At 40.4% G+C, this 20,923-nt stretch overlaps 1 protein-coding gene across 3 annotated transcripts in view; it reads right to left on the reverse strand.

Annotated features, from left to right (window-relative positions):
• Positions 1 to 20,923, reverse strand: part of mideasb (mitotic deacetylase associated SANT domain protein b) — a 65,591-nt gene that overhangs the window by 40,670 nt on the left and 3,998 nt on the right. The window contains exons 1-2 of one of the 3 annotated variants that reach the window (XM_057858696.1): positions 17,087 to 18,361; positions 2,185 to 3,589 (exon numbers count right to left, since the gene is read on the reverse strand). In XM_057858696.1, the coding sequence (XP_057714679.1) occupies positions 2,185 to 3,441 (1,257 nt within the window). In that variant the 5' untranslated portion in view covers positions 3,442 to 3,589; positions 17,087 to 18,361. Of the gene's footprint in view, positions 1 to 2,184; positions 3,590 to 3,666; positions 12,277 to 17,086; positions 18,362 to 20,923 lie in introns of those variants that run through there. The other 2 variants (XM_057858698.1, XM_057858697.1) reach the window with 2 other exon arrangements.

A 20,923-nucleotide genomic window follows, 5' to 3' on the forward strand; every position in this document is an offset into this window, starting at 1 on the left:
TGAAGGGGGTCAGGGCTACATTTTTTATGAATATGAACCTAATTAATTGATAGGCTAAATTATCAATGCAAAATAAATCTGTATTGACTTATACCGGTACTTTAATGTGTGTTGGTTCAGGTGATAAAACAAAATAAATCTGTATTGACTTATACTTTAATGTGTATTGGTTCAGGTAACAAATCATTCGATTCAGACCTTTGTTTTCAAAAACTATGAAACCATTTTGAAAACTTCCAGAATAAATGTCTGGATTTTATTAGCAAATTTAAATTGCAATATTTGAACATAAAGCCTATTAACATACACGTGTTAATCATCCCTTAACCATCCAGGAATGCAAAAAATTAACATTTGTCTTAAGACAACTCAACATTGTGTGTCTAAATAAAGAAATTACATATAATTGAAAAAAATTCGTAGTCAGGGATCAACAACAACAACAAAAAGTTTAGTAAGTCTAATAAACGTTAACAGCTTCCAACTTGTATTTTGCAGGTTAGCAAACTAACACAGTTTAATGTTAACTCTGTGGTCGGACTTTTAGTAGCAAAATTAGTAGTGTGTTCCCCACCTCCACAACATTGATTTCTTTTTACATTACTTACAGTGGCTGCTACTGCTAGTGGTCGAAAAAAAATTCAAAGGGGGCGGAGGAGGTGGCATGTTGTCGACATGTTGCATTTTTGTGAGGGTTAGGGTGAGGGCTGTGAGTGCGTGTGATGGGGGGGTCAAGTCATCAGCCAATCAAACGTGCGTTTGAGGGAAAAAAATGGAATGGCACGTTCAGCAAGTCAAAAGATGTAAATGTAAGTCTGAACATAATGCAAATCACTTAATAAGGTAGGGTCAATTCTATCCCTACCACATTTGGGAAGACATTCTAAATTACCATGGTTGTTCCGATCATGTTTTTTTGCTCCCGATCCGATCTCGATCGTTTTAGTTTGAGTATCTGCCGATCCCGATATTTCCCGATCCGATTGCTTTTTTTTTTTCTCCCGATTCAATTCCAATCATTCCCGATCATTTTTCCCAATCATATACATTTTGGCAATGCATTAAGAAAAAAATGAATAAAACTCGGACGGATATATACATTCAACATACAGTACATAAGTACTGTATTTGTTTATTATGACAATGAATCCTCAAGATGGCATTTACATTATTAACATTCTTTCTGTGAGAGGGATCCACGGATAGAAAGACTAGTGACTTTGTATATTGTGACTAAATATTGCCATCTAGTGTATTTGTTGAGCTTGCAGTAAATGATACTGTGGCCATGCCCAAATGCATGATGAGAAGTGGAACCATGACTGTGCGTAGTGCTACCAATGGATATATCTTCTCTGCGTTGGGAAATGACATAAGGTGTTAAGAAAAGCATCAATTGTTACCTTGCTTCCCCACATTGCTTCCCATGATATTTCTAATCATAGGGAGAGGGATTGTAAGGCTATAGCCGATTAAAAAAAGGCTCCAAAGGCTGCCAGAATTCACTACTCTACTCATTTTACGCTGCCTTTTATCTCTCTATATAGGTAAAACGGCGCCATTACAGATTGAGCGCGACAATGCGTAAGTGGGTCGTGCAGGGCATGCATTAATTGCGTTAAATATTTTAACGTGATACATTTTTTAAAATTAATTACCACTGTTATTGGGATAAATCTGATAACCCTACCTTAAGCCTAAACTAAAGACTCTGGATGAGTGTAACATATTATGTCTGTAACGTTAAATACAATTAGAAAACAATTTAATTAAAAAAAAATATATATATATATATATATATATTAAAAAAAGGCATGGTTGATATTTTTTTGCCGATTCCGATACTTTGAAAATGACGTGATCGGACCCGATCCTAAATTACCAATATAAATAAAGTCATTATATAATGCAAATAAGATTGTTTAAAAGTTGATGAGGACAATTTGAGCATCCTGAAATGTTGGTAGTGTTATGTCCCTACCGTTCCTATGCAAACCTACGCCCTTTTATGAAAGTACCTGCATGATTTAACTGAGTCAAAGAATCTTGGAGTGGTCAACTCATGGTTAGGATTTAGAAAGTACATTTTATATCAAATTATCTGTGGTTGCTTTTGGAGATAATAAAATTGGTCTATAGATTGTATATTAAGAACATGTGCTCTAACAAAGCCAGGACACATACCTTGTCACACTGTGATGGCAGGGTTTCCATCTCTGAGGCCTTCTGTGCAAGAGTTTCCAAGTTGACCTCCTGTGACACCCTGCGCTTCCGCTGCGACGTGCTCTGGATGACACCTGTCGAGGTAGCTAGGATGTCAGCGTCCTCAACACGCGTCCCGTTATGAGGGAGCTGCATCGCCGAGTCACCCGGGAAGGGGATGTCATCCGACGGCGCGCCACCTTCCTTGGAGAGGCGCCGTGACCTGCGGAGATTTTGTGTCTGGGACAAGGGATCTGACAGGAGAGAGGGAAGCGGAGGTGGTTCAGGAGTGATGTCCTGGATGAGTGGTTCCTCGATCTGAGGGGGAGCAGCCGCCAACGACGGCTCCTGGGAGTGTACAAGCTGCGGGTGGGAGTGGGCGTTGGGGGGGTAGTAGTCGAGCACATGCTGGCTTTGTTGTTGCAACTGCTGACGTTGCATTTGAAGCTGCTGCTGCTGCTGGAGAATGATCTGCTGCTGCTGCTGTTGAAGCTGTTGCTGGATGAGGTTCTGCTGTGAAGGCCTGGCCCGCACAGAGTAGTTGGGTGGGTTGGGCAATCTGGCGTTGCCTTGGAAGCTTTGGTAGTAGGCGGGCAGGTGCTGCCGGGGCTGCCCAAAGGCCAACTGAAACGGCTGTAAGACCGAGCTCCCTGCTGGGTGTGACGTACTGTTCGGTTGGGGGTTCAACGCCCCAGGTTTCAGGGTGTCCTGAAAGGCCTGGGACTGATGCTGCTGATGTTCCCACTCGAGGCCTCTTGCCTTAACTGTATCTGGGTATACGTCCGCTACAGGGTCAGGCCCCACCAATTGTTTTTCTACAGCCTTATCTCCAGTGACTTGGGTGGGTTTCACAAAGGTTGTCTGGTTCCTGGAGTCAGTCAAGTAGTTGGCAAAATTCTGTCCCCAGTTGGCCACTGTGGTCCAGGCTGTGGACCTCTGCTGCTGCCCACCAGATTCCTGCTGGGCCCACTTCATCGGGACCGTCTGCTGATAGTGACTCCTATTCTGTTCACCCTTATCAGGGCTGAAGATGACAGAGTTGAGGTACATGCGATGGCCCTCCGGATTAGATGTCATGCCTGTCACTACTTCAGTTTTCCCAGGTTCATTGTAGTAGGACCCTTCAGGGTGCTGAACTGTTTCCTTCATGGCTCCAGAGGGGTCGGCAAAAAATGTGATACGCTTGCCTGTTCGTTTTGCTCCAGGTTTCTGCTGGGCTGGTACGCTCATGGCGAGCATTAAAATGCCGGTATTGGGAAAATACCTCCAGTCACACTAATTGTTCTTACTCCTGAACAAGCTTGAATAAGAGTCCAACTACAACAATATTGACATATCTTCCTCTTCCAACTCTGTAGATTGGCTTCCCTCATTCATGGGTGACAACCTGTGAAGAGAAAAAATTGTCAGATCTTGTCATGTCTTTTCATTTTAGTATAGTCCAGTTCAGCCACTTTAACTTACGTTGGAATTGCTTTACTATCAAATGACGATACAGCTCCTACAGACATTCCGCAACGGCTTCCCGTAGGCAGACAGGCAGAGCGTCCTGGTAGCTTTCACTGCGATAAACTCTAACAAACGCTGCGTTCTAACGCCAGATTTAGGTGGAAACGGGAGGAGAGTTTTAGTGCATACGAGCAGGCAGGAGTGACTCAAGAGTGATTTGGTGGAGGATTCAAGGTAATTATTATACAAAATAGCACCATGCATACACTTAGAAATGTGAAAAAAATGAATGGCAAAAAATAGCGTAACTTTAGGTTGAAATATTTACGTAATTAGGGGTGCAAGATATCCATTTTTTGAAACCAATACTGATATCGATAACTTCCTGCTCCTCAATCGATACCGATATCGATAACCGATAATAAATACATAATTTAATTAAATGTATAACCTGGGTTTTTGAACACCTGGAGATTTAAAAAAAAAATAGTGCTGGATTTAACATAGATTTGCCTTTGATCTCACCAGATTTTTCGTAATGACATGAACAAAACAGTGCGTTTCACTTCTGCACTGCCCGACAGCCAGCTAAGAATGAAGGCACTTCCATAAACCGCAAGGCTTGGTCTTTTCTTGCTTTTATGGGAAGACTCTCGTCTTAATACTGGGAAAGTACAACAGAAAAATACACATATTCACTACTCATTATACAACAAACTGCACAACACACTTATATACACAACTATTATATGTATAGCATAGCACAGTAGCTTGAGCTACAAAAGCATTGGCTGGCTTCTATAACACAACAACTTATGAAGTTCTGTACATATGACCCTTCACCCCAGAAGTAAACATATATTGCACATCCATATGTTATAGTAAACATAAAATACTTACAGACATATATTTCCGAGATGGAAACGCAACAGAAAGCATCCGCGATTGCCAATGCTACCGCTAGACACCGCAATGTGTAAATGAATGAAGTGAACCAAACTACTGTAACAAAAAATAAATGCAGCGAATTATTCTGACCAGCAGGTGGCAGCAATGCCCCGCAAACCCATACTAGTGTGTAAACTGTAACGCCAGCACAGTACATATTATCAGTCCAATTAATAATGTTATTGGATTTATCGGGATGACGTCATAATTCCTATTATCGGACCGATAATTATCAGACCAATAATTATCGTGCACCACTACGTAAAATGAATGAGAACTGCCCGTTTTTTTTTGCTTTCAACCAAGAATCTAGACCAGACATGTCCAAAGTGCGGCGCGAGGGCCAAATGCGGCCCGTGGTCAAATTTCATCCGGCCCCCAGCCTGTGTCATAAAATCAATAATGTCTGGCCCGCACACAGACCTAATAAATTGGTCAGCAGTACTGCTACCAGCATATGAAGTAGCTTACACACTAAATGCTGCTCCTCATTTACCCATTAAAAGACAGCAGCACTCTAAGCAACATTACCCCGCGTGACCCTTTACTCCCAATTTTCTAAAATGGTGTCAAACAAAAAAAAAAGAAAGAAAGTTGACTGTGACGGTCGACGCATCTAGGATAGGTGGAAATTGGACTATTTCTTCACTAAAATACGCAAAAACTGCCTCATTTTTAAAGAGAAAGTCACTGTTTTTAAAGAGTTTGATGTGAGGCGATATTACTAAACAAGTCAAGCTGACAAGTACGACAAGATTACAGGGAAGATACGTAGCGAGAAATTGAAGCAACTTAAAGCTAGTTTAATTTTACAGCAGCAGTATTTCGCAAGAGCCCAAGAGATGAAAGAGAATGCCAGAAAGGCAAGATTTTGTGGAAATTATTAATTAAAAAAAAAAATAAAGCAAATGTGACACACAGGATGGCATGGTAAAATTTGCATAAATATATTGTTCTCCGTAAAGGATGTCAGCCAAGGTCGGCCCCCCACATTTTTACAACACCGATTCTGGCCCCCTTTGCAAAAAGTTTGGACACCCCTGATCTAGACTGTTCTATGTTCATATCGATAGAAATTCCGGGATTTTCGCATTTATTTATAATTTTCAACCTAAAAACCTTTTTGTTTTGTGGTGGCTGCCATGTTGGATTTTGTATCCATACACAATAGCGTAACTTTACATTCAAATCATCAGGTAATTTTTGGCCAACCGCTCGTTTTTTGACAAAAAAAAAACTAGTAATTTAGACATTTCTGTGTCCATACAAAAAAAAAAAAAAAGGACTTTTACGTGTTTTATTTTATGTAACATTTCAATCTAAAAACGTCAAGGGCCAGATAGCCCGCAATAATTTTAAGTTTTTTTTAAAACAGGTCCCCTACTTAGCGGCCCTACGCCCCATTTTACATCAACTGATAGTAAGGTCTATGATTCGAATTGATTTACTCTTTTCCTTTCCTTTTTTTAATCAACAATTTTTGCATGCATGAGTACCCAGGTAAATATTTATGTATTTTGGGTTCCAGCTGCTCCTTACCCCAAAATTGTGTCAGTAGTGTCTCGGGGGAAGGTTATGGATAGCTGCTACTATCATTTTCTGGACTAAATTAAGGGGATGTGTCTATCATAACAGAATGCATGAACACATCTCAAAAACATATATGCCTGAAATTTAAGGGGAAGGCGGAGATGTTGTGTTGAAGTAGCCATTTTGGGCAAATTTTGAAACCATATATGATAGCCAAGGCATGACCTACACTAGCCAAATGCTGAGATAAACCTATCTGACACTCTTGTGCATGTTTTTAGGATTGAGAATTTGAGAGACAGTCATTTGACATTTTCAGGCTATGACAAAAAACAAATGACTCCACTCTTCCCCATTTTTGACTAAAATGCTTTGTAAACTGTCCCTAAAGGTGCTTTCCTGACAGAACAGTCTCACTCACTACCACCACTGCCACAGTTGTGAAAAAAAACTCACTATTTGCTTTCTCAATAGACAAACAAAAGAACTTCAGCTGAAAGGTATTGTTGGGTATGCGAATATGGAGCAGAATGGGTGGGGGAGTGTGCCATTAGTCACATGACACCACACAGTACAATCCAAACAGAGTCCAACCAATGTTATTGGAACCTGGAGATTTTGAGGGTTGAGGAGAACTTTCTGGAAATGTTGCCTCTTCAAAGATATGCTCGCAGGAGGGTCCAAGTTGAGATTTGAACATGGGATCTCAGAGTTGTGAGGCAGAGATGCTAATCACTAGGGTAAAGTGTTGCCATTTCACCAAAACTATCAGGTTTCAAACATGCCATCTTGTTTTCAGAACAAGCAGCACTGCTACAAACCTACAAAACAACTATGACGACTGTGATTGTAATGTATCCTTGCTGAAATGAGGGGCGGTGCACTATTACAATGACCACATCTCATTAAACAATGAGTCACAGACAACATAAAAACTGAGCTAACAAACTATAGTTACTCTATACAGGAACTGCAGAGATAGCAACAAAGTTGCATTACCACAGTTACCACTACCAGATGCTTTTTCTCCAAGTTTTCAGTTCAACAAGTATGTAAAAATACATGCGTTATAGGGCTTGAATCAGGGAACTAACTTCTAGTCTCTGATTAACTCCTTTGTTGTTTTTGCAGCGTTTCCCTGTATCTCATTTTACCACCTGCAAATACTTTAGATGAGAGAAAATGGCTGTTAAACCACAGTGACTCATTAGAAGAAGGGGTTGCGTGGTGGGGCTCATGGCCTTTGAACTAGGACTGCACAATATATCGTTTGCAATAGTCACATGCAGGACATGCAATTGTTTTTTGCACATGTTAACTTGTGTTTTACTTCATAAAAACAGCAAGTGTGCAGATCCTGGATCCTTTGTAAATACAGCAAGCCTGGATTAAACAGCATTATATAAATTAGGGATGTCCCCGAGCCGATCACGTGTTCGGATATCGGGCCGATTACGCCATTTCTCAGAAAATCGGAATCGGGTGAAAAGGATCGGCTTTTTAATTTTAAAAAAAATATACCGTATTGGCCCGAATGTAAGACGGCCCTGATTATAAGACGACCCCCTCTTTTTCAAGACTCAAGTTTGAGAAAAAGACTTTTTGAACACCAAATGAATTTTTATACAGAAAATAATTACACTACATCTGAAACAAATGATTATAACAATATATTTGAGAGAAAAAAGCATGTCATTTTGCCTAATTCAAATCTTAATATCTGAACATTTAAATATGTAAACTAAAGTGCAATCACATTCGTAAATGAATTGTTTCTGGTTTTTGAAATGTAAATAAACCAATCTATTGTGATAAGACAACAAAATTGCAATAACTGCATTAACCATCAAAGTGAAGTCTAACTGTAACTGTAGTCTTGAAACAATTCTGAATAAGGAAAAACATTGCAATAAAATAATGCAAACTGATTAAACTTGAGAGTAGCTGAGATCTGTCATGACTGGGGTTGGGCATCGAGCATAGAGTATCGATGGGAACCGGTTCTAACACAGCGATGCTCCCGGAATCGATCGAATTTAAAAATTTCGATTCCATGTTTCCATGCCTTGACCGCTGAGCGGGAAAAAAATGCTCGAATTCAAAGACTGACATTTATATACAAGTTAAAATTAGCCCTGTGAGAAGTTCATATAATTTAAAAAATCATCCAGAAGTTAAGACTTTAGTACAAAACATGCCAATTTTTTTTTACCCTACCTTTCTTTCTTTTTTTTTTTTTTTTTTTTTTTTTAAATTGCCTCTTAAAAGAATCGGAATTGAGAATCATTTGGAACTGGAATCGAAACGTGGAATCGGAACCGGAATCGTTCAATTTTTAACTATTCCCAAGTCATGACAGAACATCGCTTCAATGATATCTGCCGCCATCTAGCGTCGTGAATGGGTATAATGTCTAGACCGCAAATATAATACGACCCCCACTTTTTCAGTCTTATTTCAATGCAAAAAACACCGTCAATTATGTTTTTCTGTCTTCATGCTTGTACAGCCTCTCACCCTCCCTCCTGCTAAGCAGTGCAACCAAACTGTTTTTCTTGGTCACCGGTGCAGCTGGCGCTTGGTACTTAAAGGTAACGATGATTAACAGGTTTGTAGCTTTGATCTGGCCAGGGAAGCCACAGTAGATCTACGATCAGAGGCCCAAATGTGTTAATCACCGTAAAACCTGCAGTCCAGTCTTAAATGTGCTGTGCCAACTCATTCATTGTGTAAGAGAGTAAATTTTAGTGGACCCACTCAGTGGAGCATTTAATAAAGACAAGCATTTCGCTACGTTATTCTTGTTTAAAAACAATTCCCATTATGAAGGCGTCATGGTGGGATAGTGGTTAGCACGTACACCTCACAGTTCGGGGATTGTGGGTGCAATCCCGGCTCCGGCCTTCTTTTGTGGGGTTTGCAAGTTCTCCCCATGCCTGCATGGGTTTTCTCCTGGTTCCTGCCACATCCAAAAAACGTGCATGGTATGCTGATTGAACACTTCAAATTGTCCGTAAGTGTGAGTGTGTGCATGAATGGTTGTGTGTCTGTCTATATGTGGCTGGCAACCTGCTCAGGGTGTACCACACCTTCTACATGGAGTTAGCGGTGATAAAACTCCAGCACCCGCACGACCCTCGTGAGTATATCCGGTTCAGAAGAGTGATTAAAAGTATGGCGTTAAAGGTGATGCAATGAAAAATGTGCCTACATTTTGTGCATGTGCACCTTAAGAAAAAAATTAAAATAGAATTGCAATATATGTTGCAATTCTATTTTTTCCAATATTGTTCAGGCCTATCCCAAACAGAGCAATTAAAGTTATCTGGTGAAAATGTTTTTAATATGGCAATAAAATATCGCTTATATCGCAAACTGCCCAAAATTGCAGTGATAGTTTTTTCTAATATCGTTCAGGTCGACTTTGAACCACAAAAACCTAAAAAGCAAGGCCAAATCAAAATGAGCAAGTGTAAGTCATAACAAACTACTTAGAAGCCCAAAAGTCCAATGGCCCGGCAAGGACTTGACAGCCTGTAATGAATCCATATCACCATGGCAATCTCTGTCATGAATATAAAAATGATTTGGGTGTCCAGGTTTCTGAGCAGACTTTGGCAATGGTGCCAACTTGTCAGCATTTGTGGTAAGGAGAAAAATAATAATTATGATGACTAAAACACCATCTGTATCACAAAAGTCTGCCAGTGGTGGCAAAAAATGGAAATTGTGGCAATGAATGCTCATGAAAAAACATGCCTGCATTTGTTCAGTTTAATACTATAACAATTAAACAGTGACTTCACATAAATTAGTTGACTATTGAACAACTAATCAATCATCAAATTAATGGGCAACTATTTTTTTCATGCCATAATCGTTTTGAGACATTGTTGACCAGTGTTGTTAATAACGGCGTTACTAACGGCGTTATTTTTTTCAGTAACGAGTAATCTAATTAATTACTTTTCTCATCTTGGCAACGCCGTTACCGTTACTGAGGCGGGAAAGGCGTGCGTTACTATGCGTTACTAAGTTGGTTGAATAAAAAAAGTCTGAGAGAAACGGACTCACGGAGACGAGAGAGCACAGCAGGAGTGGGGAAGACGCCGTTGCAACCGCGATGCTAGGTGGCTCCAATAATACCTGACTGTAGCCATAGCCGACAAACTACGCCCACATGACACGGTAGATATCATATTATAGAACTGGATGCAAATGACAGACACAGCTGCATTGACAACATGTTTTAAAGACTACATGCGTTAGTAAACAGCCGCCATCTTAAAGCAGTAAACCTCTCAGGAAGGCTCTAATGTAGAGATCCTTCCTAGCGAACCTAAGTAACTTTTTTTTTTAATCTAAAATGCTTCTAAATCGGCAAAATCTTAACTTAAATCTATCTTTAAATGATGAAACAGTTTTTAAACTTTTATGTTTAAAGTAGACAGAAGGGAACTAATGCAATAACGGGAGCAATTTTAACAACTTTAACGGTTGATTCACAACTTTAAATGACTTACACACATAGCAAAGGTTACTATCTAGTTATCGCAATACCCTTGTGTCTAGTTAAGTGGAGGGTAAAGAATTGGGCTAGGGCCAATTGTCCCCCAAACCCTTTAAAATTCACATTGTGTGACATGTTTTTTTTCTCAATTAAAAAAATAAAAAATAAAAAATATCACTAGTTACTTTGCCAAGTAACTAATTACTCTTACATTCAGGTAACTGAGTTACTAACGCAATTACTTTTTGGGAGAAGTAATTTGTAACTGTAATTAATTACTTTTTTAAAGTAAAATTAACAACACTGTTGTTGACCTAAGAATTGTCCAAATCCATTTTTAGGCTCTCAAATACTCTACAACTATATATTTATATTTTTAGTTAAAAAAGAAAAAAAAATCTTTTTTCTAATTTGTATATATTTTTGTGATTTCTAATGTATATTTTAACTTAAAAGGACTATACAGTCTGTCACTTTTTTGTTCTTTTTTTTAAACTCGCGACTGCCACTTCTCGCCTAAAGCGTAACTGCAGCCTGCAGCCACGAACATAAAGCAACAAGCGATTGGCCCATCAGATCAGCACCAGAAACGTAAAAACAGCAAATGCAATAATTTACAAGTCTAAAATGGGTTAGAAATGTGGGTTGGAAAAGTGTCGTTGCCAAGCGGAGACAGCGCTGCGGCGGTGGGGACGCGCGTGAACGTGCACAGGCGTGTGCGCGCCCAGATTGTTCGTCTCGAACACTCTCTATTGAAGGTAGGAAAAAGGGCTTTTTGGGGCAGTTTCAGTTCAAATGTCAGGGCACTGTGTAGTCATCAGGACATTGGTGGAGAACGCATGGAATGGAAAAGTAATTTAAATAGGGGTGTGACAAAATATCGAAATGGTGATATATCGTGATACTTTGTATCCCAAAAGGTTATCGATATGCTCCTGCAAAAAATCGAGATATCGTTTTAAAAAGGTGTCAATGTCTAAAAAAAAAGTTGCTACCAAATTCTTCCACCAGAATGGTGTCTCAGTTAATTCTAACCCTGCATTAACGGTGTTGGACGCCCAATCCATTTAGACTGGGAACGTTTGTTCATTCGAAACCAGAGCATTCACAGTCATTCTGTCCGATTTTCAGGGCATTTACAGGTCACTTGCTGTTCATTTTAGAGCATTTACAGTTCATTTCCTGTTACGTTTGAGTCACTGCCAATTCATTTGGGTGATTCCCAGGTCACTTCCTCTTCTGTAATTCAAAATAAACAGGAAGAGACCCATAAAATACCCCAAAATCAACAGGAAGTAACTAAACCAACAGGTAAATGACCTTAAATGGCCCAAAATTACCTCTAGTGCTGCAACGATTAATCGAGTATTCGATTAGAAAAAAAAGATTCGAATTACATTTTGCCGCTTCAAGTATTCGTTTAGTTAAAAGTGGCGTAACGGTTTGTTTTGAAAGTGTTTGCATTTAGTTTTATGGATTTGAGTAGTTACACTGCCCTCTAGTCTACCTCATTTCACGTAGCCTAATCCAGCTGCTCCCTGTTAAGACCAAAATAAGCTAAGTTTTTGTTTGAGCTAATATTTTTTTTAATGCATTCGTAATTTAGTTTATAGGTATAGTTGGCCAATTTTTGGGGGGGGAATATGTTTTTGGACTATTTGTTAAGAGCATTGTAAAAAAAAAAAAAAAAAAAAAAAAAAAACGTTAGCATATTATAGCATTTCAGCTAGCGGACTTTAGCCAATTGTTCTTTTGTTGTACATAGATCCTCATTTATTTTATATACATTTTTTTATACTGTTTGAGGCTCAGCTCAGGTATTTTAATTTTTTTATGTTCCTTATCCGATTACTCGATTATTCCAACTATTTCATCGATTATTCATCTACTAAAATAATCGATAGCTGCAGCCCAAATTACCTCATTGCCTAGCATTGGCTGCCACTGACGGCCATTGACGTTTAATCCGTTTGAGGTGGAACGGATGGCAGCAAATGGCTGCCACCCTCCCACTTCAAATGGATTGGACATTTAGTAGTAAAAAAACTCATTCCAACTCACAGCAGAAGTTCGTTTTTCTGTTTATTAGTTGTTTGTAGAATATCCTCGAATGATTTCCTGACCAATGTATCGATAATCGTTGAATCGCTATATCGTCAGATCATCGTTATCGTGAGCTTTGTATCGCAAATCGTATCGTGAGGTACCAAGAGGTTCCCACTCCTAATTTTAAATCTACTCTAAAAATCCTGTATAGTCCCTTGACTAAAGAGGATATTAATGTTTTCTCTTTTTGTTCCTTTTTTAATTTGCACTTATCTTATTATTTTAAATCTTTTTATTAAAAAAAAAAAATCTGATTCATGTAGACATCAATGAAAGCAGATGACGTATCTTTTTTTAATGAATTCAAGTAATATATTTGAAAAGATCTGCTTTTGCATTGTAAAACGATGTATTCGTAATCCAACGTTCCTCAGTGCAGTTTTTTGTTCCAATCAACATTTTTAGCAAAAAATGTAAAGACTTGAATAACAGTTAATCACATGTGAAAATGGAGCCGATGAGTTAACTAATTGAAAAATAATTGGTGATCAATTGTCTGCCAAAATAATTCAAAGATTGTTTGCACAACATATCATAAATGGTGTTCCATGTTGTCGTGGCCACTGTGGACTTGGCAAAAAGGCCACCCTGTGACAAATCTAGGAAGTGCCTGGCAATTGTCACCCTTACCCCGACGAGGAGCTCCTTAAAATAGACAAGCTGCAGCTGTCGGGATCCTGCACGCTCACTCAGGGGGCCGAAAGCGAGCTTGTTCTCCCTCTGCGCTCAGCCTTACCCGTGACTGCGATGCCTCGTGATGTTCGGATTCCCGGGAACCCTTCGCCGAGGCTGCACTGGCACGATTTAGATTTTTACATGATGTGAAACAACTGCTATGACAGCTAACTTATTCACGGCGAAAGACATCCGATCCATTTTGGCTAGCAGCGAGGTCAATGCCAGATAATGCGTTAAAAGGTTAGTCAAGACCAATGAATCCTTTCCTAGATGTTGGACTATTCAAATCAGGCCTGAACCCAAAAGAGTATGTATTTTTCCTGTTAAAGAGAAGTCTCAAAGCTAGTAAATCCTCAAAACAATTCATCCAACCATTCATTTTCAATACCTGTGACCCAAGTGAGGATAAGTGGTGAGTGAGAAGTGGGGTACACCCTCGACTGGTCGCCGGCCAATCACATGGCACACGTAGACAGACATTCGCACCTAAGGTCAATTAAGAGTACAATTTTTGATCAAACTTAACAACCGTGTTTCAGGAACCATTTTACCATTCATTTTGAACTTGACAATGCAAACATGATCCTCACAGTCTCAATCAGCGCAATATGAAATTCTCTTTCCATCTCTAGTTGCCATGACTCATACCAGACCCACATCCGAATTGTGCCCCTCCAAGCGTGCAGTGTCAACGCAGCCTCCGTACACGCAAAGAGCGACGTTGCAATCTTGCACACATCAAAAGCTTTTAGCAGCAAAATCTTCAGCTGAAGGTGGAGAGGACAGCAAGATTGGAGGAGGCGGGGAGCGTGCAACCTTGCACAAGCGTGCCAAATATCCATCCATTTTCTATCGCACTCATTCTCACTCAGAAGGAGCAGGAGTAGCTTCTCAAAGCTGACTTTGAAAACACACTGGATTGGTTGCTTGTCTCTTGCAGTATGACCAAACCCAATTCACGCGTTTGAAAATTTTTGAGTTTGGAGTCTTTTGCAACAGTAAAGCCAATCCCCAGACTTAAAACTAACAGAGTATGCATTTTTCTGCAAAAGCAAAGTCTTGAAGAAAATAAAATCCCCAAGCAATTTATTGAGCCATTGTATTTAAAGCACAGTGAATGATCATATTTTAGTGCGATTGACGGTAATAGACGGCCAGTCCATTTCAACTAGAAATGTCAAAATGGACTGGACGGTTAGGAGTTCATCAGGGCGAAGATATTGGACTGGCCACGTCCATCCATCCATTCATCTGTCCATCATCTACCGCTTAATCCAGGGTCAGGTCACGGGGCAGCAGATTTAGAAGGGAAGCCCAGACATCCCTCAACCAACTCCTCCAGGGGGATCCCAAGGAGTTCCCAGGCCAGCCGAGAGACATAGTCTCTCCAGCGTGTTCTGAGTCGTCCTCGGGGCTTCCCGCTGATGGGACATGCCTGGAACACCTCTCCAGAGAGGTGTCTGGGCGGCAACCTAACCAGATGCCGAGCCACCTCAGATGGCGCCTCTTAACGCAGAGGACAGGACGACTGAGGTTCTCACCCTATATCTAAGGCAGAGCCCAGACACCCTGCGGAGGAAGATCATTTCGGCCACTTGTATCTGGGATCTTGTTCTTTCGTTCATGACCTGCAGCTCGTGACCATAGGGGAGGGTAGGATCGTAGATTGACTGACAGATGCAGAGTCCACTTCAATGCAGACTCTGCACCGATCCGCCTGTCGATCGCCCGCTCCCTCCTGCCCTTACTAAGGAACAAGACCCAAAGATACTTGAACTCCTCCACTTGGGGCAGGATCTCATCCCCGACCCGGAAAGGACACAGCACCCTTTTCTAACAAAGGACATTGGTCTCGGATTTGGAGGTGCTGATCTTCATCTCAACCGCTTCACACTCGGCCGCGAACTGCTCCAGTTGGAGATCACGGCTTGACCAACAGCACCGCATCATCTGCAAAAAGCAGAGATGCAATGCTGATGCCACCAAACTGGATCCCCCTCGGCTGCACCTAGAAATTCTTTCCATAAAAGTGGAAAAAGCAGAGATGCAATGCTGATGCCCCCAAACTGGATCCCCCTCAGCTGCACCTAGAAATTCTGTCCATAAAAGTTATTAACAGAATCAGTGACAAAGGGCAACCTTGGCGGAGTCCAACCTACACTGGGAACGAATTTTATTTACTGCCGGCAACGCGGACCAAACTCTGACACCGGTCGTACAGGGACCGAAGAGCCCTTACCAACTGGCTCGGTAACCCATAATCCCGAAGCACTCCCCCACAGGGCTCCCCGAGGGACACGGTTGAATACCTTCTTTAAATCCACAAAACACATGTAGACTGGTTGGGCAAACTCCCATGCACCCTCGAGGACCCTGCCAAGGCTGTAAAGCTGGTCCACGGATCCACGGCCAGGGCTATAATGTCAAGTACCGTATTGGCCTGAATATAAGACGGTGTTTTTTGCATTGAAATAAGATTGAAAAAGAGGGGGTCGTTTTATATTCGCGGTCTAGACATTACACCCATTTACGACGCTAAATGATGCCAGATATCATTGAAGCGATGTTCTGTTATGACAGATCTCAGCTACTCTCCCTATTCACGACGCTAGATGGCGTCGAGATATCATTGAAGCGATGATCTGTCATGACAGATCTCAGCAACTAGTTTAATCAGTTTGCATTATTTTATTGCAATGTTTTTCCTTATTCAGATTTGTTTCAAGACTACAGTTACAGTTAGACTTCACGTTTATGGTTAATGCAGTTATCGCAATTTTGTTGTTTTGTCACAACAGATTGGTTTATTTACATTTCAAAAACCAGAAGCCATACATTTACGAATGAGATTGCACATACATTTACGAATGAGATTGCACTTTAGTTTACATATTTAAATATTCAAATATTAAGATTTGAATGAGGCAAAATAACATGCTTTTTCCTCTCAAATATATTGTTATAATCATTTGTGTCGGATGTACTGTAATTATTTTTGTGTATAAAAATTAATTTGGTGTTCAAAAAGTCTTTTTTCAAACTTGAGTCTTGAAAAAGAGGGGGTTATCTTATAATCAGAGCCGTCTTATATTCGGGCCAATACGGTATTTGGCCAAGTCAATCCCCTGATTGAAATTCTACAGAGTATGCACAATTTCCTGTCTGCTAATTGTAAGGCACACTGAGACAAACACGAAACCTAAAATGCATATTTTGGGACTGTGGGAGGAAGATGCAAAACTCCATACAGGAAGCGCATATTCACACCCAGAACCTTAGAAGTGTGACGCAAATGTTCTGACCACTTGTCCAACGTTTTCAATAAATAAGCACGCAAAAATCACCTAAAATAAAACAACATTACCGTTTACTGTCCTAATCCTTTAACAGAAAACATGACTTTGCACGCGTAGGCTGTATGGACCGTGCACGCAGGCAGGACCCCCCTCAAGCCCCCAACCCCTGCGCTATTGTGCTAACAACAGCAAAAAAAAAAAAAAAAAAAAAAAAACAGGGTGGGGATTAACTAGGTACGATCGCCTGCAGCCAACCACAACAACGCGATTGTCAACAAGGCACATGTGACATGTGCTCAACTTCCAAGACAACAACAAGATGGACACCGCGCTCACATGTAGGGAGAAACCAACTCGTCGTACTTACGCGTTATGCAGTGTTGTTACGAAAGCTCAGTATGTGGACGTTCGACGCTGACAGTCGGTCAGTCCTAAGCGTGCAGAACCGCGGCGTCGGCAGCGACGAGGACTGCTGCGTTGCATTGCCCGAGGTTGACTCACGCTAGGCGGCTGCTGACCTCACTCCCCGACCCCTCCTCCCACTCTGCACTTCCAAGAGGCGGAGTTCCGATTTGGTGGTTTGTAAACAACAACGCTAACCTGACGTGTTAATGTAGGTATTGCACATGATTGCGAGGTCGATTGCATTAATCGGAACCATTAAAAAAATAATAAGGCGGCTGCCGCTGCTGCTTATTGACTGACTGCTTGTCTCGTGACAACAACCATCGAAGCCCCGCCCCCTTGATTTTTCCGGAGCCCCTTATAAGGGCACTTCCGGTGTGACAAGTCATTTACCGGGCAAGCTAGCTCACTTAAGGCCTTACGGGAAATTCCAACACACATATATATACAGGGCTAAACTAAAAGTAGTGAATTGATTCTTAAGACTTTCATTTTCACTTTGTGATACCACCCTGGGGGTATTTAAAAGCAATTGACAGGTTTATTAAGTCTTGGCCAATATTGCACCAAGTACAGTGGGTTTTGCATTAGGGGTGTGACAAAATATCGAAATGGTGATACATCCAGTGGCGCCTCCAGAAATTTTTCATAGGGGTGGCCAGATGGGGCCACTCAAAATCTTGGGGTGGCCAAAACTAAAAGCCATAATTTCAGGTTTTCATTATATTATTGCAGTAAAAAGTTCAGGGGGAAAACTATAAGAAAGACTTAAGGACACGGCTACTGATATACTTTGGTGTATTATGTAATATTTGATGTTACTAATAGGTCTGTCAAAATTATCGCGTTAACGGGCGGTAATTATTTTTTAAAATTAATCACGTTAAAATATTTGACGCAATTAACGCACATGCCCCGCTCAAACATTAAAATGACAGCACAGTGAAATGTGTACTTATTGTGTTTTTCGGAGTTTTGTCGCCCTCTGCTGGCGCTTGGGTGCGACTGATTTTATAGGCTTCAGCACCCATGAGCACTGTGTAAGTAATTATTAGCATTAACAATGGCGGGCTACCAGTTTATTTTTTCAATGAAAATTTTACAATTTTATTATCTTTTAAGGATTACAAGTCTTTCTATCCATGGATCGCTTTAACAGAATGTTAATAATGGTAATGCCATCTTGTTGATTTATTGTTATAACAAACAAATACAGTACTTATGTACCATATGTTGAATGTGTATATCCATCTTGTGTCTCATCTTTCCATTCCAACAGTAATTTACAGAAAAATATGGCATATTTTATAGATGGTTTGAATTGCGATTAATTACGATTAATTAATTTTTAAGCTGTAATTAACTCGATTAAAAATTTTAATCGTTTGACACTCGTAGTTACTAATGATTTAATGTGCATAGTCCATAACTGTCCAGTCAACATTTTGAGTTCCACAACAATTTTGTTTTATTGGGTTATGTATATATTAGGCAGAAGGTGTACATTTAACAAAACAAAATAATTACTGGGGAAAAACAGGTGCTAGCAGATTTGAATTTGGGATGAAATGCATAATTGATGCTACAACAATCGACGATTTAGTGGCAAGCGGGGTGGCCAGTGGGGTGGCCAACAAATTTATAGGGCCACCCTGGCCACCCCCTGGGGGCGCCACTGGATACATCGTGATGCTTTGTGTCCCAAAAGGTTATCGATATGCGCCTGCCAAGAATCGAGATATCGTTTTAAAGAGGTGGCAATGTAAAGGGACCAACAGTTTGCTACCAAAATCTCCCACCATGATAGTGTCCCATTTAGACTGGGAACATTCGTTCATTCGAAATAGGGCTGCAGCTATCGTTTATTTTAGTACCCGATTAATCAATGAACTATTTATTTCCAAAAAGTAATCGGATAAGGAACATAAAAAATTAAAATACCTGAGCTGAGCCTCACACAGTATATATTGAAAAAAAAGAGGATCTATGTACAACAAAAGAACAATTGACTAACTTACATAGCAAAAGTCCGCTAGCTTAAAAGCTATAAAATGCTAATGCTTTTTTACAATGCTCTTAACAAACGGCTAAGACACATATTCCCACAAAAAATGGCTAAATATACATTTAAACTAAATTACGAACGCATTCAAAAAAATTATACGCTCAAACAAAAACTTAGCTTATGTCGGTCTTAACAGGGAGCAGAGGGATTCAGCGACGTGAAATGAGGTAGACAACAGGGCCGTGCATCCACCCAAATCAATGAAAATAAGTGCAAACACTTTCAAAACAAACCATTACAACGCCACTTTAATGAAACGAATACTCGAAGCAGCAAAATTTAATTTGAATCTTTTTTTCTAATCGAATACTCGAGTTAATCGATGAATCGTTGCGGCACTAATTCGACACCAGAGCATTCGCAGTCGTTCCGTCCAATTTTTCGGGGCGTTTACAGGTCACTTGCTGTTCATTTACAGGTCATTTCCTGTTGAGTTTGAGTCACTACCTAATCATTTGGGTGATTCCCAGGTCACCTCCTGTTCTGTAACTAGAAATAAACAGGAAGTGAGCCATAAAATATCCCAAAAACAACAGGAAGTAACTGAAAATCAACAGGTAAATGACCTAAAATGGCCCAAAATGACCTCATTGCCTGGCATTGGCTGCCAATGATGGCCATAGACGTTCAAGCATATTGTAGAGCCATAACTGCAGTACTGTGTACAGTACCAGCCTGAGTTTCTTGGCATACTCAAACTTCCTTCCACATTCAAAGTAGGCCTGCACAATATATCATTTGAATATCGCCATCGCGATGTGCACATGTGCAATAGTCCTATCGCAGGATGTGCAATTTTTATTATTATTTTTTGAACACGTAAACCTTTTATTATATTAGGGCTGTCAAATGATTAAAAATTTTAATCAAGTTAATCACAGCTTAAAAATGAATTAATCGTAATTAATCGCAATTCAAAGCATCTCTAAAAATATAGTATTTTTCCTGTAAAGTATTGGTGGAATGGAAAGATAAGACACAAGACCAGGGGTCGCGTTAACCGAATATTTTCCGTCGTTGACCGATTTTTTAAAACGGTGACGGAAAAAACTGAAGTCCACCTGTCATTTTGACAGGTTGCAATTCACACCCCAGACCACAGGGTGGAGAGTGAGCATATTAATTAGCTATTGTCTCTCTTGATGCATGACGTCGTTGGCCTTACTCTGAAAAATGTCAAGGCAACTGAGAGTCCGAAGTTTCTTCAAAAAGCCCCAAAACGACGATGGTGTTGATAAAAGAGGTGAAAAAACAGGGACTGCACAAGCGGGCACGCAATTCAAGTCCATGCGCACCAGGAGGAAGGTGTAAGACTCCGTTCAGGCCACAGCAGGTGAACTGTTAATTTCATTGTTCCATAATGTAGCCTACCTACTGGGGCCACAGTCAGCTGTTTTTGTCACTGCGGAGAAAAAGTTACATATTCATCTGCTTGATGTGTGATGGCACGGTGTGGATTCTGTTAAGCTTGTTCGGACAGAATATTCATTTAAACTGAATGAAAACTCAATACTATTGAATATGTTGAAGCGGTATGCAATGTTAAGAGTCTTGTTAGCTCGAATTGCTGTGTCCAGCCGCTGTAGCTCTGCTGCTTTCTGTGAACTCTCTATTCAAGCCGGTGAACGCGCGCGGCTCTTAAGTGTCTGTCACGTGACTGTGTCATAGCCAGTGTTGTTAATAACGGCGTTACAATATAACGGCGTTACTAACGGCGTTATTTTTTTCAGTAAT

Source organism: Corythoichthys intestinalis, chromosome 15 (genome assembly GCF_030265065.1).
Source record: "Corythoichthys intestinalis isolate RoL2023-P3 chromosome 15, ASM3026506v1, whole genome shotgun sequence".
NCBI classification, from domain to species: domain Eukaryota; kingdom Metazoa; phylum Chordata; class Actinopteri; order Syngnathiformes; family Syngnathidae; genus Corythoichthys; species Corythoichthys intestinalis.